The following is a 16,784-nucleotide window of genomic DNA, read 5'->3' as shown; positions in this document are numbered from 1 at the left end:
AAATATTGCCCTGTAACTGTTGGTGCGCAGCTGATTAGGGGGTCCATGTCGCCATTTTGAAGGATTTAAATGGAATGTATGAAAGGAATCACCGTAGAAGTAGCTTTGTCCGAGCCAGAATAGATTACAGGGCAGGAGCCTATTTACTTACTGTAGCGTGAGGCAGCTTGATGTACAGGATAGGACGCTAGTACTCTAACATAATTGTATTTACTGTATTAGTATGCATGACAGTCCGTCCGCGCAAATTGTTTAGCAAAATCATAAATTCCCCGTATATTATATGAGGGCTTGCAAATTTGACAAGTCTCCGCACTATTTCCCGCATAAAACAGTCAAATCATTGCAATATTATTGCATAAAAATGACCCATCACCGCAGTACAAGAAGACGGCTCGCAATTTCAACCAATCGCTGCACATTTACCTCATAATGGTAAAATCAAGCAAGCCACACGTCAACAAACGTTTTCTCCCGTCAACGCATTTTCGTGACAAATTGGATAAAAATCATTGCATATTGCCATGCAAAATGTCAGAATTGCCACAGCAAAATCAAGCATTTTTGCCCGCAAATATATATATATATACAGTCGTATGAAAAAGTTTGGGCACCGCTCTGAGGCTGCATAATAATTTACTCTGTCGTCACAGCAAATGATCACAGTGGCATGCCATTCAGAGTACTGGGGTATTGTCCAGACAAAGATTTTTAGTGTAGCAATATTAAGTTGTATGAAATTAAATCAGATGTGAAAAATAGGCTATGCAAAAATTTGGGCACCCTTGTCATTCTGTTGATTTTAATACCTGTAACTACTTAGCACTGATTAATTGGAACACATGATTGGTTTGGTGAGCTCATTAAGCCTTGAACTTCATAGACAAGTGCATCCAATCATGAGAAAAAGTATTTAAGGTGGCCAATTGCAAGTTTTTGTTCTCTTTGACTCTCCTCTGAAGAGTGGCAACATGGGGGCCTCAAAACAACTCTCAAATGGCCTGAAAACAAAGATTGTTCAACATTATGGTTTAGAGGAAGGCTACAAAAAGCTATCGCAGAGATGTAAGCTGTCAGTGTCCACTGTGAGGAACATAGTGAGGAAATGGAAGACCACAGGCACAGTTCTTGTTAAGGCCAGAAGTGGCAGGCCAAGTAAAATATCGGAGAGGCAAAGGCGAAGGATGGTGAGAACGGTCAAAAACAGCTCGCAGACCACCTCCAAAGACCTACAACATCATCTTGCTGCAGATGGTGTCACTGTGCATCGTTCAAGAATTCAGCGCACTTTGCACAAGGAGAAGCTGTATGGGAGAGTGATGCGGAAGAAGCCTTTTCTGCACACATGCCACAAACAGAGTCGCTTGAGGTATGCAAACACACATTTGGACAAGCCAGCTTCATTTTGGAATAAGGTGCTGTAGACTGATGAAACAAAGATTGAGTTATTTGGGCATAACAAGGGACGTTATGCATGGCGGCAAAAGAACACAGCGTTCCAAGAAAAACACTTGCTACCCACAGTAAAATTTGGTGGGGGTTCCATCATGCTGTGTGGCTGTGTGGCCAGTGCCGGTACTGGGAATCTTGTTAAAGTTGAGGGTCGCATGGATTCCACTCAATATCAGCAGATTCTTGGGAATAATGTTGAAGAATCAGTCACAAAGTTGAAGTTAAGCCGGGGCTGGATATTTCAACAAGACAACGACCCAAAACACTGCTCAAAATCTACCCGGGCTTTTATGCAGAGGAACAAGTACAATGTTCTGGAATGGCCATCCCAGTCCCCAGACCTGAATATCATTGAAAATCTGTCGGATGATTTGAAGCGGGCTGTCCATGCTCGGCAAACATCAAATCTAACTGAACTGGAGATGTTTAGGAAGGAGGAATGGTCCAAAATACCTTCATCCAGAATCCACACACTCATTAGAGGCTATAGGAAGCATCTAGAGGCTGTTATTTCAGCAAAAGGAGGCTCTACTAAATATTGATGTGATTTTTCTATTGGGGTGCCCAAATTTATGCACCTGTCTTTGTTTTGATGCAAATTGCACATTTTCTGTTAATCCAATAAACCTCATTTCACTACTGAAATATTACTGTGTCCATCAGTTATTTGATAGATCAAAATGAAATTGCTGATCCAAACACCCAATTATTTATAAATGGAAATCATGGAAATTGTCAGGGGTGCCCAAACTTTTTCATACGACTGTATATATATATATATATAAAAATCGGCCAAATCCTGGAGGGACTGGCATGAGGAATACTGTAGTTTGACTGTTTTGAGAGAAGCTAAACTAAACAGAGGCTTGTGTCAAACACTGTAGGCAGGGGCGGATTTAGGTATAGGCGGCACGGGGTGCCCGCACAAATAAATTCAGAATGGTGACATTTGCATGATCGGTTTCCTATCACTCATTTGCACGTCACATCAATGATATCATGTCACTGTGTGGGACTGTGGGTCAATTAACCTTTGCGGAGTGGGCGCCCTGATTTGAGTTTGTGAGCTAGGAAGGCTACTGCCTGGGAAGGTCTCCCACTCAGAAGTATGAAATGGGGAGTGGGGCGGGGGTAGGCTGACCTCAGGTCTCCCCACTGGAAGCCCGAGGTAGGGGGAGCGGGGGAATCTATCAAATAGCGCACCTCTAACTTTGTACAGTACTAATGCAATTAGTAAAATCAGTCACACTACGAAATGCTACCAAATAAACCACAATTCATTCATAATACTGTGAATATATAGTTTCACAGACATATTGTTGCATTTTTTTCTGGTTTGTGCGAAATCATTAAGAATAATATAATACCAGTCTGCACACCACCAAGGTGAATTGGTTTAGTCTTGACTCTTGGTCAACAGTGTTGGGGGATGGGATGGGTAATGTATTGATGCTCAAGTGCCAAATCAACACAAATGGATAAGAGAAGGTCTAAGCCATCAGGTTCCCAGTTTAGGAAAAAGAGGAAAGAAGAGGAGAAACGTGCAAAAGATAAAGGTATGCAGCTATGTCATCTCTTTATGAGTATAATATTATGCATGTAATGAAATAGGCTAGTAAAACACTTGTTTGTTAGCATATGTTGCTTGCTTTGCTATTACACATAGGGTGACAATATTCCGTTTTCTGTCCAACTAGCTTACATAACATTGGATATAATTTCACACAGTTTTATCATGATAATGTGTGTAGCCTGCAGAAAAAACGATTACAACCTAACTAGCACATTATTGATTTGGTTAACTTTCATTGAGGTAACATCATAAAGGTTTTCTGTGATTGTATTGACTAGGTCCTGAGCTCAGTAAGGGGAATTTCCAATGCTGTAGGCTAACTTAAAATACGTCTATATTATGCTGATATTTTGTATCTTGTGTGATATATTGAGTCTTAAGGGGTGTCTTATGCCTAGAATTAGCCAAGGAGGTTGTATGGTTCATTTGGTTCCTATTCTGAAAGTTTGATAAATTGTGCATAATGACATGTATATTTAATTGTGCAACAAATGTATTTCGGGTGTCAGACTCATATACAGTATTTCAATGCAAATTCAGGGGCACTTCTGAAATATTTTGGAGCACCCTCTGGCACTGGCCAGGATGAGGAGGCATCTACCTCCTCAGCCACACAGGCCTCTTCAGAAATTATCTCGGAGCCTCAAGATGAGGAGCGATTCACCTCCTCAGCCACACGTGTCTTCACAAATGTTGTCTGAGACTGAGGATGAGGATAATGTAATGGCCGTCGTAGTGAATGGACCAAGGCGCAGCGGGTTGAGTGCTCATCTTTAACTTTTATTGACCACTAAACAAAAACAAGAAACCGAACGACAGCTAGACAGTTTTGCAGGCTACACACACAGCAATGCAAAATCAACTTCCCACAAAAGACAGGTGGAAAAAGGGCTACCTAAGTATGGCTCCCAATCAGCGACAACGATGTACAGCTGTCCCTGATTGAGAGCCATACCAGGCCAACAAAGAAATACACAACATAGAATGGAACATAGAAATAGAAAATATAGAACATACAACAAAACCCTGAAACACACAAAACAAACACACCCCTGCCACCACTCGCTCACCCCACTTTGGTGGCGCCACTAGAGCGAGGTTCCTCGCCGCCGACCCCGGACGGGGGACCCTCGCAGCGTGCGACTCTGGCTGCGCCGGACAGGCGGGCGGCTCTGGCTGCGCCGGACAGGCGGGCGGCTCTGGCTGCGCCGGACAGGCGGGCGGCTCTGGCTGCGCCGGACAGGCGGGCGGCTCTGGCTGCGCCGGACAGGCGGGCGGCTCTGGCTGCGCCGGACAGGCGGGCGGCTCTGGCGGCGCCGGACAGGCGGGCGGCTCTGGCGGCGCCGGACTGGCGGGCGGCTCTGGCGGCGCCGGACTGGCGGGCGGCTCTGGCGGCCCCGGACTGGCGGGACTTGCAGTAGGCCTGGCTCGGTGCAGGCACAGGATTCACCAGGCTGGGGAGACATGCAGGAGGCCTGGCTCTGTGAGCAGGCACAGGACTCACCAGGCTGAGGAGACATGCAGGAGGCCTGGCTCTGGGAGCAGGCACAGGACTCACCAGACTGGGGAGACATGCAGGAGGCCTGGCTCTGGGAGCAGGCACAGGACTCACCAGACTGGGGAGACATGCAGGAGGCCTGGCTCTGGGAGCAGGCACAGGATAGACCGGGTCTTGAGGATGTACTGGAGGTCTGGAGCGCACAGCCTGCACAACCCGTCCTGGCTGGGTGGTAACTGTAGCCCTGCACGGGCGGAGTGCTGGCACAGGCCGAACTGGACTGTGCTGAGGCATGATGGCTGCCGTGCGTAGAGCAGGCGCAGGGTAGCCTGGGCCTAGGAGACGCACTGGTGGCCAGATGTGCTGAGCAGGCATACTCCTACCTGGCTGGATGCCCACTCTAGCACGGCACTTGCGGGGGGCTGGGATGTAGCGCACCGGGCTATGAGCGTGCACTGGAGACACCGCTCGCTCTACCGCATAACACGGTGCCTGACCAGTACCACACCGCTTCCGGTAAGCACGGGGAGTTGGCTCAGGTCTAATGCCTGACTCCGCCAATCTCCCCGTGTGCCCCCCAAAAAATGTTTTGGGGGGCTGCCTCTTCACCTCCACCTGCTTCCCCGGCAGGCTGTTGCAATGGTCCAATAGCTGTTCCCAAGTCAAGTCTATTCTTGCCTCTAATACCTCCAGCGACCAGGATGCCATCACCTCCCGAGCACGCTGCTTGCTCCACTCCTGGTGCTGCTCCCTTCCACGCTGCTTGGTCCGTTGGTGGTGGGAAGTTCTGTAATGGCCGTCGTAGTGAATGGACCAAGGCGCAGCGGGTTGAGTGCTCATCTTTAACTTTTATTGACCACTAAACAAAAACAAGAAACCGAACGACAGCTAGACAGTTTTCAGGCTACACACACAGCAATGCAAAATCAACTTCCCATAAAAGACAGGTGGAAAAAGGGCTACCTAAGTATGGCTCCCAATCAGCGACAACGATGTACAGCTGTCCCTGATTGAGAGCCATACCAGGCCAACACAAAGAAATACACAACATAAAATGGAACATAGAAATAGAAAATATAGAACATACAACAAAACCCCGAAACACACAAACAAACACATCCCTGCCACGTCCTGACCAAACTACAAACTAAAATGACCCCTTTACTGGTTAGGACATGACAGATGAAGACCCATTTGCTTCCACTTCTCCCCAGCAGGATTCTTCAGGTGTGTGTGTGTGTGTGGGTACACGCACATGTGTTTATGTGTGCATCCCTGCAAAACATAAAGAAAATCAATAATTTCCCTTTTGCTAAGTTTTAAGTTTCCATATTGTAGGTAACAATGATGATTTTATTGTTACTGGGGATGTATGTGGGATGTTCCACCACTATAAATTCTGTGAATAACGTGTGTAAACTAATGCCCATTAGAAATGCCTGTAGCAGCATCCTCACCAAATCCTGCTGCTGAGGATGAACCACTGTCTACAGACCCTGCTGACTGGCCTTCAGTACTGACTGACAGATTCGGACACAACTAGTTTGCAGAGGACCAAGTGAGGTACCACCTAACTTTGTTTTCCCAAGGAATGAGAGTGATAGAAGAAGTCGCCACCACCAGTATTTCAGGAAGACCTTGGTTAGTGGTGAAAATATCCCTAGAAGTTGGTTGGTGTATTCTGAAAGAAACAACAGCCTCTTCTGCTTCAGCTGCAAACTCTTTTCTAAGAAGAAAATGTAATTAGCAAACTCAGAATTGACAGACTGGAAACTTTGCTGACTTCACACGGCAGCAGTCCAGAACACCAAAACTGCATGAAAACATGGAAAGAACTGGCAATTAGGATCAAAAAAGGGGAAACAATTGATAAGCACGAGGTGGCACTTATGGAGGATGGGAGGACAAGATGAAGAGAGGTGTTGACACATCTGACTGCTATTGTGCAGTCTCTGGCAATTAGAAATCTGGCACTAAGGGGACACACAGAAACACTGTACTCTCCATCAAATGGAAATATCCTCAGAGGTTGAACTGATGGCACAATTTGAACCAGTCATGAAAGAGCACCTTAACTTTGTCCAAAAAGGGACTTCAAGTCACACCACCAGCTACCTTGGCCACCAAATACAGAATGAACTCATTGATTTGTTGAGCAGCAAGGTCATTTAAATAATGGTGAGTGACATCAAGCTGGCAACATTCTTCTCTATCATTCTAGATTCCACCTCAGATGTCAGCCACACTGAACAGTTTTCAGTTGTGATTAGAATTGTGGCACTGAAGGAGGAGCCCCACATAAAGGAACATTTTATGGGAGTTTTGGAGGCAGAGGAGTCCACGGGCCAACATTTGGCATCCCTGATTCTCAAAAAATTAGAGGAGCTAAAAATTCATTTTGAGGACTGCAGAGGACAATCTTATGATAATGGGGCCAACATGAGAGGCAAAAACAAAGGTGTCCAAGCCCGACTCCTGGAAATGAATCCAAGAGCTCTATTTGTGCCATGTGGGGCTCACACATTGAACCTGGTTGTGGCTGATGCTGCTAAAAGTTCTGTCGATGCCACAGGTTACTTTGGCATCTTACACAAACTGTACACCTTGTTCTCAGCCTCCACACAGCGATGGGTCATCCTGAAAAAACACGTGGACATCACTTTGAAGATGTGGACTGAGACAAGGTGGGAGAGTAAAGTTTAGAGTGTTGAGCCACTGCGGTATCAGGCAGCAGCGGTGAGAGAGGCACTGATTGAGGTGAGGGATCAAACCAAAGACCCTGTGATAAAAATTGAGGCCCAGTCCTTGTCAGAGGAGGTGGGATCATACATCTTCAGCATCTGTACAGTGGTGTGGTATAACATCTTGAGCCAGATCCAACATGTGAGCAAGCTGATGCGGTCTCCCAGTATGAATGTGGATGTTGCAGTCAGTCTTCTCAGAAAGACAGAGAGGTCTCAGTAACTACAGGGCAACAGGCTTTATGACTGCACAAACGTCAGCCAAGGATATTTGCGAGGATATGAATGTAGAGACCGTTCTACAACAAAGAAGTCTGAGGTCCACAAAGCGGCAATTTTCTTACGAATCATTTGATGAGCCCTTGAGTGATGCACTGAAGAATCTGGGGATGACATTTTTCAAATTCGTTGTTGATGCTGCAGCCTCAACCTGCAACTTTGGAAAATGTGGGAGAGAAGTTTGGAGTGCTGTCAACCTTCCAAAGTCTCTCAAATGAGGAGCTGACAGAACAATGTGAGGCCCTTAGTATACTGCTCAAAAAAATAAAGGGAACACTTAAACAACACATCCTAGATCTGAATGAAAGAAATAATCTTATTAAATACTTTTTTCTTTACATAGTTGAATGTGCTGACAACAAAATCACACAAAAATAATCCATGGAAATCCAATTTATCAACCCATGGAGGTCTGGATTTGGAGTCACACTCAAAATTAAAGTGGAAAACCACACTACAGGCTGGTCCAACTTTGATGTAATGTCCTTAAAACAAGTCAAAATGAGGCTCAGTAGTGTGTGTGGCCTCCACGTGCCTGTATGACCTCCCTACAACGCCTGGGCATGCTCCTGATGAGGTGGCGGATGGTCTCCTTAGGGATCTCCTCCCAGACCTGGACTAAAGCATCCGCCAACTCTTGGACAGTCTGTGGTGCAACGTGGCATTGGTGGATGGAACGAGACATGATGTCCCAGATGTGCTCAATTGGATTCAGGTCTGGGGAACGGGCGGGCCAGTCCATAGCATCAATGCCTGCCTCTTGCAGGAACTGCTGACACACTCCAGCCAGATGAGGTCTAGCATTGTCTTGCATTAGGAGGAACCCAGGGCCAACCGCACCAGCATATGACCTCACAAGGGGTCTGAGGATCTCATCTCGGTACCTAATGGCAGTCAAGCTACCTCTGGCGAGCACATGGAGGGCTGTGCAGCCCCCCAAAGAAATGCCACCCCACACCATGACTGACCCACCGCCAAACCGGTCATGCTGGAGGATGTTGCAGGCAGCAGAACGTTCTCCACGGTGTCTCCAGACTCTGTCACGTCTGTCACGTGCTCAGTGTGAACCTGCTTTCATCTGTGAAGAGCACAGGGCGCCAGTGGCGAATTTGCCAATCTTGGTGTTCTCTGGCAAATGCCAAACATCCTGCACGGTGTTGGGCAGTAAGCACAACCCCCACCTGTGGACGTCGGGCCCTCATACCACCCTGATGGAGTCTGTTTCTGACCGTTTGAGCAGACACATGCACATTTGTGGCCTGCTGGAGGTCATTTTGCAGGGCTCTGGCAGTGCTTCTCCTGCTCCTCCTTGCACAAAAGCGGAGGTAGCGGTCCTGCTGCTGGGTTGTTGCCCTCCTACGGCCTCCTCCACGTCTCCTGATGTACTGGCCTGTCTCCTGGTAGCGCCTCCATGCTCTGGACACTACGCTGACTGACACAGCAAACCTTCTTGCCACAGCTTGCATTGATGTGCCATCCTGGATGAGCTGCACTACCTGAGCCACTTGTGTGGGTTGTAGACTCCGTCTCATGCTACCACTAGAGTGAAAGCACCGCCAGCATTCAAAAGTGACCAAAACATCAGCCAGGAAGCATAGGAACTGAGAAGTGGTCTGTGGTCCCCACCTGCAGAACCACTCCTTTATTGGGGGTGTCTTGCTAATTGCCTATAATTTCCACCTGTTGTCTATACCATTTGCACAACAGCATGTGAAATTTATTGTCAATCAGTGTTGCTTCCTAAGTGGACAGTTTGATTTCACAGAAGTGTGATTGACTTGGATTTACATTGTGTTGTTTAAGTGTTCCCTTTATTTTTTTGAGCAGTGTATTACATGGAACTATAAAGATCACTCAGAATTGGATGGCAGAGAGCTTGCACAGGAATTGAAGAACTTGCCAGATGGCAGTTGTGCAATTTAGTTTGTGTGTTTCTTGTTTGAATTGCAATAGTGTAATAATCAGGATATCTTCTTTATAAGTGTGCTATTATAGTTGTGTATTTGTGTGATATAGGATTTGTGCAATTTAGTTTTATTTGTGTGTTTTTTATAGCAATGGGGTAATAATTTGATTCTCTTTTTTATTTGTATTTATATACTACAATTTGTTTCTATTTGTCTTTGTTACGTCTTTTTGATATTTATGAGTCTTATTTTTGTATATATTTATATTTATTTATATAGTTTTAAATGTTATGATTATTTATTTGTGTTGTTCCAAATGTCTGAATAAAAGGTTTTATCCTAGTTGTATCTGTGAAACATTTGTATTTGGTGCTTTTAGATCCCGAAGGAAGCTAGCTAACTTTACTGCAGAAGAAAGTGATGTCAATCCTCCCATGGTCTGTTGAGAGCTGTCTGTGTAGAGATATATCTGTTTTGATATCCCACTGTTTTCACAGTCAGACGCACAACATAACTGTTTTATATATAAAGTGCCTTTAATGCAGTGTTTGTTCTTCCATAAAATGGCCCTTGGCTTTAGAGAGTAGCTAGATACACTGACCTAGAAAGATGAATTTGATGTGTGGATTTAATCATGTTTACTAAAGAAGAGCTGCTTCCAGTGTTTTGCTAGTAGGCTAGAATAGCAGATGTAGTCACGTTAACAGTAATGATTTACAGTGCCTTCAGAAAGTATTCACACCATTTTACTTTTCCCACATGTTGTTGTGTTACAACCTGAATTTAAAATGTATTACATTTAGCCTTGTGTCCCAGATCTATACACAATACTCCATAATGTTTAAGTGGAATTTTGTTTGTAGATTTTAAAACTGCAAAAAATGTGGCAAAGAAATACACGTTTTGTTCTGAATACAAAGCGTTATCTTTGGAGAAAATCCAACACAACACATTGCTTAGTACCACTCTTAATATTGTCAACATGGTGGTGGCTGCATCATGTTATGGGTATGCTTGTCATCGGCAAGGACTAGGGAGTTTTTGTTGGGGGATTAAAAAGAAAAGTGTTGACACCTACTGTAGCTGATTAAAAGCCACTTCTCTGAAATGCACATATTTTAGCTGTGGTCTATACCATTGTATGAATAAGACATTGAGGTCAATGGCACTCAGCAACCCAGCAATGTATTCCTCTCTTTACCCTGAATGGCTTTCAGCTTTATGACAGGCAAAGCACTTTGGAGACCTCCTCTTATCACTGTGCACATCTGAGAGCTGGTTCAAAGCGTGTTGATTGAACATATTGACTCGCTGTATTTCCCTCATTTGTGTTTTTGGCAGAAAATACTTTCCTGCCAAATGGATATAAAAGACAGCTATTGGTTGCATTCACATTTTTCACAGCATTTCAACTGTTCATCAATAAATTATGACTCTAGTACTGTGTAGTACTATGTATAGTATGTATAGTTGCACACATTTGCTAATACATATTGTAGCTTGTAGGTCCTATCAAACAGATGGAAGACATAGGCTTACCTGTGCTAATTAGCTATCTGTGTCTCCGAACACCTGTGTGGAAACGGAAGACGGACACAACAAACGTGTTGTCGGCTGCAACTGTGTTAAAACCGTATATATTTGTGAAGTTATTTTGATGTGATATGTTTCTAGAACTATACCGCGATTGAGAATCGATTCACGTTTAGATGGACTATTTGCCAATTCTCCTCTAAACAGAACATGTAGGGTCCTTGGACTAGAAGGAGTAACGTGAGGCTCCTTTAGTCCATTATTGGGCTAGCCTCACCTGTGCCTGCTGATAAATCGGCCTCATTAGGCCACCCAGACAGATTTGTGGTTGAATAACATCCTGGTATTTCTCCATTGGCAGGGGCCATGTTTGTGTTCCCGCCAGAAATGGCGGCTCCAGAAAGACCCCGCGGTGATGGAGTGACCTACGTCAATATTCCCATCAGCCCCACATCCAAGAAACAGCTGAACTACATGGAGCTGGAGCATCAGGAGCAAACTGGGGTCAGGGGGACTGGTCAACAATTCCCAGGACAGAGTAAGGGCCCATTTTCTCAATAACAACCAGTTTTTTGTAGGTAATTGGTGGTTTGCTCTTCTGTGGTTCCAATGTCTTTGATCTTGCTACAAATTTTTCTATAGCCAATTGACATGATGTGCCTCTTGAAGTGCAATAGTGTACATGCAGGTACACTGTATTCAAAAGTGATGTTGTAGTCAAAGAAAATATAAAGTGGCAAACATATTTCTTGTGTGAGCAGAGTAAGGGCACCGCATACTCAAATGTGACCATTTGTATTTAAAGGTCCAATGCAGCCATTCTTTTTAATCTCAATATATTTACCATTAATGTGAATGGTAAAAAATAAACAAAAATTGTGTCACGTCCTGACCAGTAAAGGGGTTATTTGTTATTATAGTTTGGTCAGGACGTGGCAGGGGGTGTTTGTTTTATGTGGTTCGGGATTTGTTGGTATATGTGTTTATGTAGAGGGGTGTTTGTTTAGAGTGTTCCGGGGTTTATGGGTTATGTTCTAGGTTAGTGTATTTCTATGTTAGATCTAGGGTGTTTAGTTCTATGTTTAGTTAATTGGGATTGGCCTTCAATTGGAGGCAGCTGTTCCTCATTGCCTCTGATTGAAGGTCGTATGTATAGGGGTGTGTTTAATGGGAAGTGTGGGAGGTTGTTTTTGCATAGCTGTGTGTGTGTGTGTGTGTGTGTGTGTGTGTGTGTGTGTGTGTGTGTGTGTGTGTGTGTGTGTGTGTGTGTGTGTGTGTGTGTGTGTGTGTGTGTGTGTGTGTGTGTGTGTGTGTGTGTGTGTGTGTGTGTGTGTGTGTGTGTGTGGCCGGCCGTGTGGCCTGCAAGACTGTTTGTCGTCCGTTCGTTTTCTTGTTTTGTTATTAAGTCTCTCAAATGAAGTAAAAATGAGCACTCAACCCGCTGCGCCTTGGTCCACTTCATACGACGGCCGTTACAAATTGCTTCTTAGCAAATAGCAATTTCTCAACCAAGAATTTTGTTAGGACTGTCTGGGAGTTATTGGCAGAGAGATTTGGAACTCTCTTTCTTATTGGTCAATTAACGGCCCAGTGCAGTCAACAATTCAGATTTTTTTTTTTGATTTACATTTGGTTGTTGTCAACTAACGTGAATTCAACATGAAATCAGCAAAAAATGTCACCATGTCATTGGATTTAGTTGAAATTCCCTTATGTTGATGACTTTTTAAAAATCCAATCACTTTTCCACATTGTCATCGCATTGATTTAAAAAATGTATGATGTGGAAAGTTTGATTCAACCAGTTTTTGTCCAGTGGGTCCCCACTCAGACCACTCCCACAGAGTCCAAGTCAAATTCGTGCTTGTACCCAGAAATTATTTGTTATTGATATAAAAATGGCTGCATTGGGCCTTTAACTAATTTACTGCCTGAGATTTCAACAGGCAGGCTAAAACTCCATCCCCACCAAAACAGGCTGACATTTCATTTCAAACAGCTCTTACACTAAAAGTGCATTATCATCATTTTCACAATTTCACAGTATTATTCCAAACTCATAGTGTGGAAATGTATATAAATCACAGGAAAATCCAGTTTTTGACTGCACTGGGCCTTTCAGATTTCTCACACTAGAATGGCAAAGAGGGACAGAGTGGTGAAGAGCGACAGCGTAGCTTGCGACCACTAGCCTATCGATTCAAATCAGACTCAAGAGACTCTTAGTAAATGATAATCCTCAATTCGATTCCCGCTTAGTTAGAGATAAGAAAATAACCCTTCAACGATCACGTTGATTGCTCCCCGTCTTGCCGAGCGACACTCAAGCTGCTGTCATCAGGTGCGGGGATGCGATAGCGCGGTCTAATAACGTCGTTACTCTCCGGGAATATGAGGGACGCCCTTGCTCGAGGCGAGAGGTTAATTTCCAATGTCATCTTGACGGTTTCTGTCACTTGGAGTGTGTGCCAGCTTAGCCGAGACGGAAGGTCGTAGGGCGTTCAGAATACCGCGGTGAATTCACTTGCTCTAATGGGGTCGTCTTCCCAGACTGTGTTGTGTGTTTGTTCATTTTTCCACTTCATGAAACTGCCTGGAGAAAGTATAACTGAAGCAATGGTACTTAATGCTTCCTCTGTAGTTCACGGACAGGAAGATATTGCTGTTCTCTCTCATTTGAATGATAATCATACATAAGTGTTGTCACTGTGTTTTTGAATAAACCTCTCTACCATGTTTATTTTATTTTTATGCATGACACCCTGAAAGTGGGGTCAACAATACTCATTATTACTCATCTCATAGACTGCTTGTTTTTTCTCTCTACAGGGAAAAGTTCCACTAAATATGCCCAGATTGACATCACTGCTACGGATGCCGCCCACAAAACGGGTACCCAGCATGCCCTGGGGCGAGAGGAGGGTCTTCACACCCTAGAGCAGAGGAGGAGGGGAGTACCACAGTGACATCACACCTCTAATCTTGACCTCCACAGGGCCTCTGGCCCAGACCAGACTGTTGTATAAATCTCTAGAATTCACCAGAAACTTGGATTTCCTGGGGCACCTCCAGCTGCCATGATGTCAAACTCCTCAGAGATCTGCCACATTTGATTTTTCTAACATCAATTGTTGACGTCTTCGGACAGTACTGTCATTCTGCAATCATGGAAGCAACATGAAAACAAACTGTAATTAAAAAGACAAAAGCTGCTGCATGGATTTAAGGCATGTAAGGGGACATTTCAATCCCTTATGGAACCAGACATCTCATTAGAAGGCATCACTGTCACTGTCACAGCCCTGGGCAGACTTCGGAGGAGTGGGGGGCTGAAAGTGCCAGTCTTGGAACTGAGTCATTACCCAGGCTCAAACCCCCGGAGGAGCAGTGGGTTTTTCACAGCCTTGCCTGTGCCACTCCTAATCTAATACAATACGGTTAGAATCTCGTTTGGGGGAGATGAGGAGGGAGTTGAAAAAAGCATCACCCTCCATAACTCCTCTCTGATTATCGTTATACTAATTCTATAGTGTGAAAGCCTTGATTGAGGCCTTTTGAAAGAGGCTAGTTTAGCACAGGGCCAGATAGATAATCAGTCTATGTTTATCCTGTACAGTACATGCAGTCTTACTCATTCAGAATGTCGAAGCTACAGCGACGTTCAACAAACTTTTTAAGAACTTTATGAAGCTAATGCGACAAAGTGGGCATAGACGTTCCGGCGGTGTTTGTATACCAATGAGACCAACGCGATTAAGCCCTCATTATTGGGTTCTGGTGACTCAGCCCAGGCTTGTAATTGTTCCGCGTTGGCTAAATGAACTTTGGTTGGCTTGAGTGTGCCTAATTGCCCGCTGTTGACCACATCCGTAGCGTTCGTTTCTGGGCGCTCTCCATTTGTTTTTCAACTTCACGGTTCACGTGGCTTCGCTGAGGGACAGACAGACAGAGCTTCAGCAACATACACCCTATAAATAATTCATAGGATTTTTTTCAGCTTCGCAGAAAGGAAAAATGAAAAACAATTTCTCAGAAATGTTTGTCAGAAGCGCCTGTGGCCCCCCATTATGCAAACGTATATCTTTTTTTTTTTTAAATAGCTAGATGATTTAAGACAGGAGTTCCTATGTAAATGTAACCTTATTGGAATAGAAATTGCTTCTTGTCTGTATTCCCTACAGTGTGTTGAATGTATGCGTTTGTTTTGCTGATACTTTAGACAGTCATTATTTTATTTGTGATGTTAGTGCGGTTCTCATTATCTTAATCCATATATCACTTTTTCATATACGCAAATGTAACCTTGTCTAGAGAGAAATATATTTGTATTAAAACCAACATATATTTCTCCAGTATCTGTAAATACATTTCCCTGTTTCTGTTCTAGATGTCTTGGACTGCCATACATTATATATTTGAAGATAATGTGTATGTACAGATCAATGTTAAGAGTTTTACATACGATGTCTGTATTTTTTCAAAAGCCTTTTATTTGAACATTTTATTTATAACAAATAAGAACCATTGCTTTGACGTGTGAGTTAATTTCTTTATGTACTGGTTCACTGATTGGACTATTTTTATCCTCATGTGGTTCATTGAACATAAAGCCAATGGTTACACTGCACTTAAAACAACCTTTACAATCAAATGGTTGTTTGTTTTGGTTGGAGTAAAAGAGTCTAGTCCTGTTTGTCATAGGGACTGGATGTTGGAGCTGCCTTAAGGGCAGTAAGTAACAGGAGGCAACAGAATCCGGTGCAAAAAGTGTAAGAAATCCAATGAATATTTACATAGGACTACAAAAATATTTACAAAATAGGCAGATTCTCAAATACTGTCAAAACACTGGTTTGAATTTTATTTAAAAAAAACTAAAAATCAGGCCTACCCTGCCAAAACAACTATGGCAGGTTGGGGTATACCAGGCCACCACACATGAAAAAATATTATAATATGCTATGGCATAAATACTATAGTATTCACTGTAGTGTTTTTGCAGACTTCACTGTAGTATTCACTGTACTGTGTTTGTGGACTTAAGTCAGCATGCTGTAGTATTTACTGTACTATACTGTAATATTTACAGTTAACTGTAGTGTAAAAGAAAACTGTACTATATATATACTTTAGTAATTAATGTAGTGTTTTTGCAGATTGTAGTATACTATAGTATTTACTGTAGTGTTTACTATAGTGGTTTTGTTTTATTATCTTTGACATTGAAATTGAAGCGTTCTCCTTGAGGAAACCTACTGGATAAAAACTAAAAGAGTACATTTACCATAACTGGTAGGTAGGTAGGACTGGGGTCTGAACAGAGAGTTTATTCATGCCTTCTGCTCTTTTCTATAAGCTGTAGGGAACACAATATATGGTCTATTCTTGGCATGTAGGTTTCTCACTTATGGGTGGCACAACTTGGGATATGGGGGAGGGGAATGGGCAGGACATTTACAAATTAAATAGTGTAGTATTTACTATAGTTAAAAAAGTATAGTGTTTTTGCAGACTAGTGTTTTTGCAGACATTACTGTAGTATTCACTACAACGTTTTTTTGCCGATAATACTGTAGTACCACACATAGAAGGATACTGCAGTGTGTAGTATAGTATTCTACAGTATAGTCGGTGTTTCCTACAGAATTCTATAGTAAGTACTGTAGTATTCTATAGTAAACAGCACTCTTTTTTTCATGTTGTTCCTTCAGCTCATACTGTATACCTGAGCTAGAACAGAAGTGAAGCACAGCACTTCTGATAAACAGACAACTTTATGCCAATGGGGTGATTCCGCTTCA

General features: G+C 43.5%; 1 protein-coding gene across 3 annotated transcripts in view; it reads left to right on the top strand.

The window, feature by feature from the left end:
- Positions 1–15,634, top strand: part of LOC115194195 (protein Dok-7) — a 50,302-nt gene extending 34,668 nt beyond the window's left edge. For all 3 annotated transcript variants that reach the window (XM_029753661.1, XM_029753660.1, XM_029753659.1), the window contains 2 exons: positions 11,345–11,521; positions 13,813–15,634. In XM_029753661.1, coding sequence (XP_029609521.1) covers positions 11,345–11,521; positions 13,813–13,949 — 314 coding nt within the window. In that variant the 3' untranslated portion in view covers positions 13,950–15,634. The remainder of the gene's footprint in view (positions 1–11,344; positions 11,522–13,812) is intronic.
- Positions 15,635–16,784: the final 1,150 nt, after the last annotated feature.

Source organism: Salmo trutta, chromosome 5 (assembly GCF_901001165.1).
Source record: "Salmo trutta chromosome 5, fSalTru1.1, whole genome shotgun sequence".
Classification (NCBI taxonomy): Eukaryota; Metazoa; Chordata; class Actinopteri; order Salmoniformes; family Salmonidae; genus Salmo; species Salmo trutta.
The sequence above is the reverse complement of the archived record's forward strand: the minus strand, read 5'-3'. Positions and strand labels throughout refer to the sequence as shown.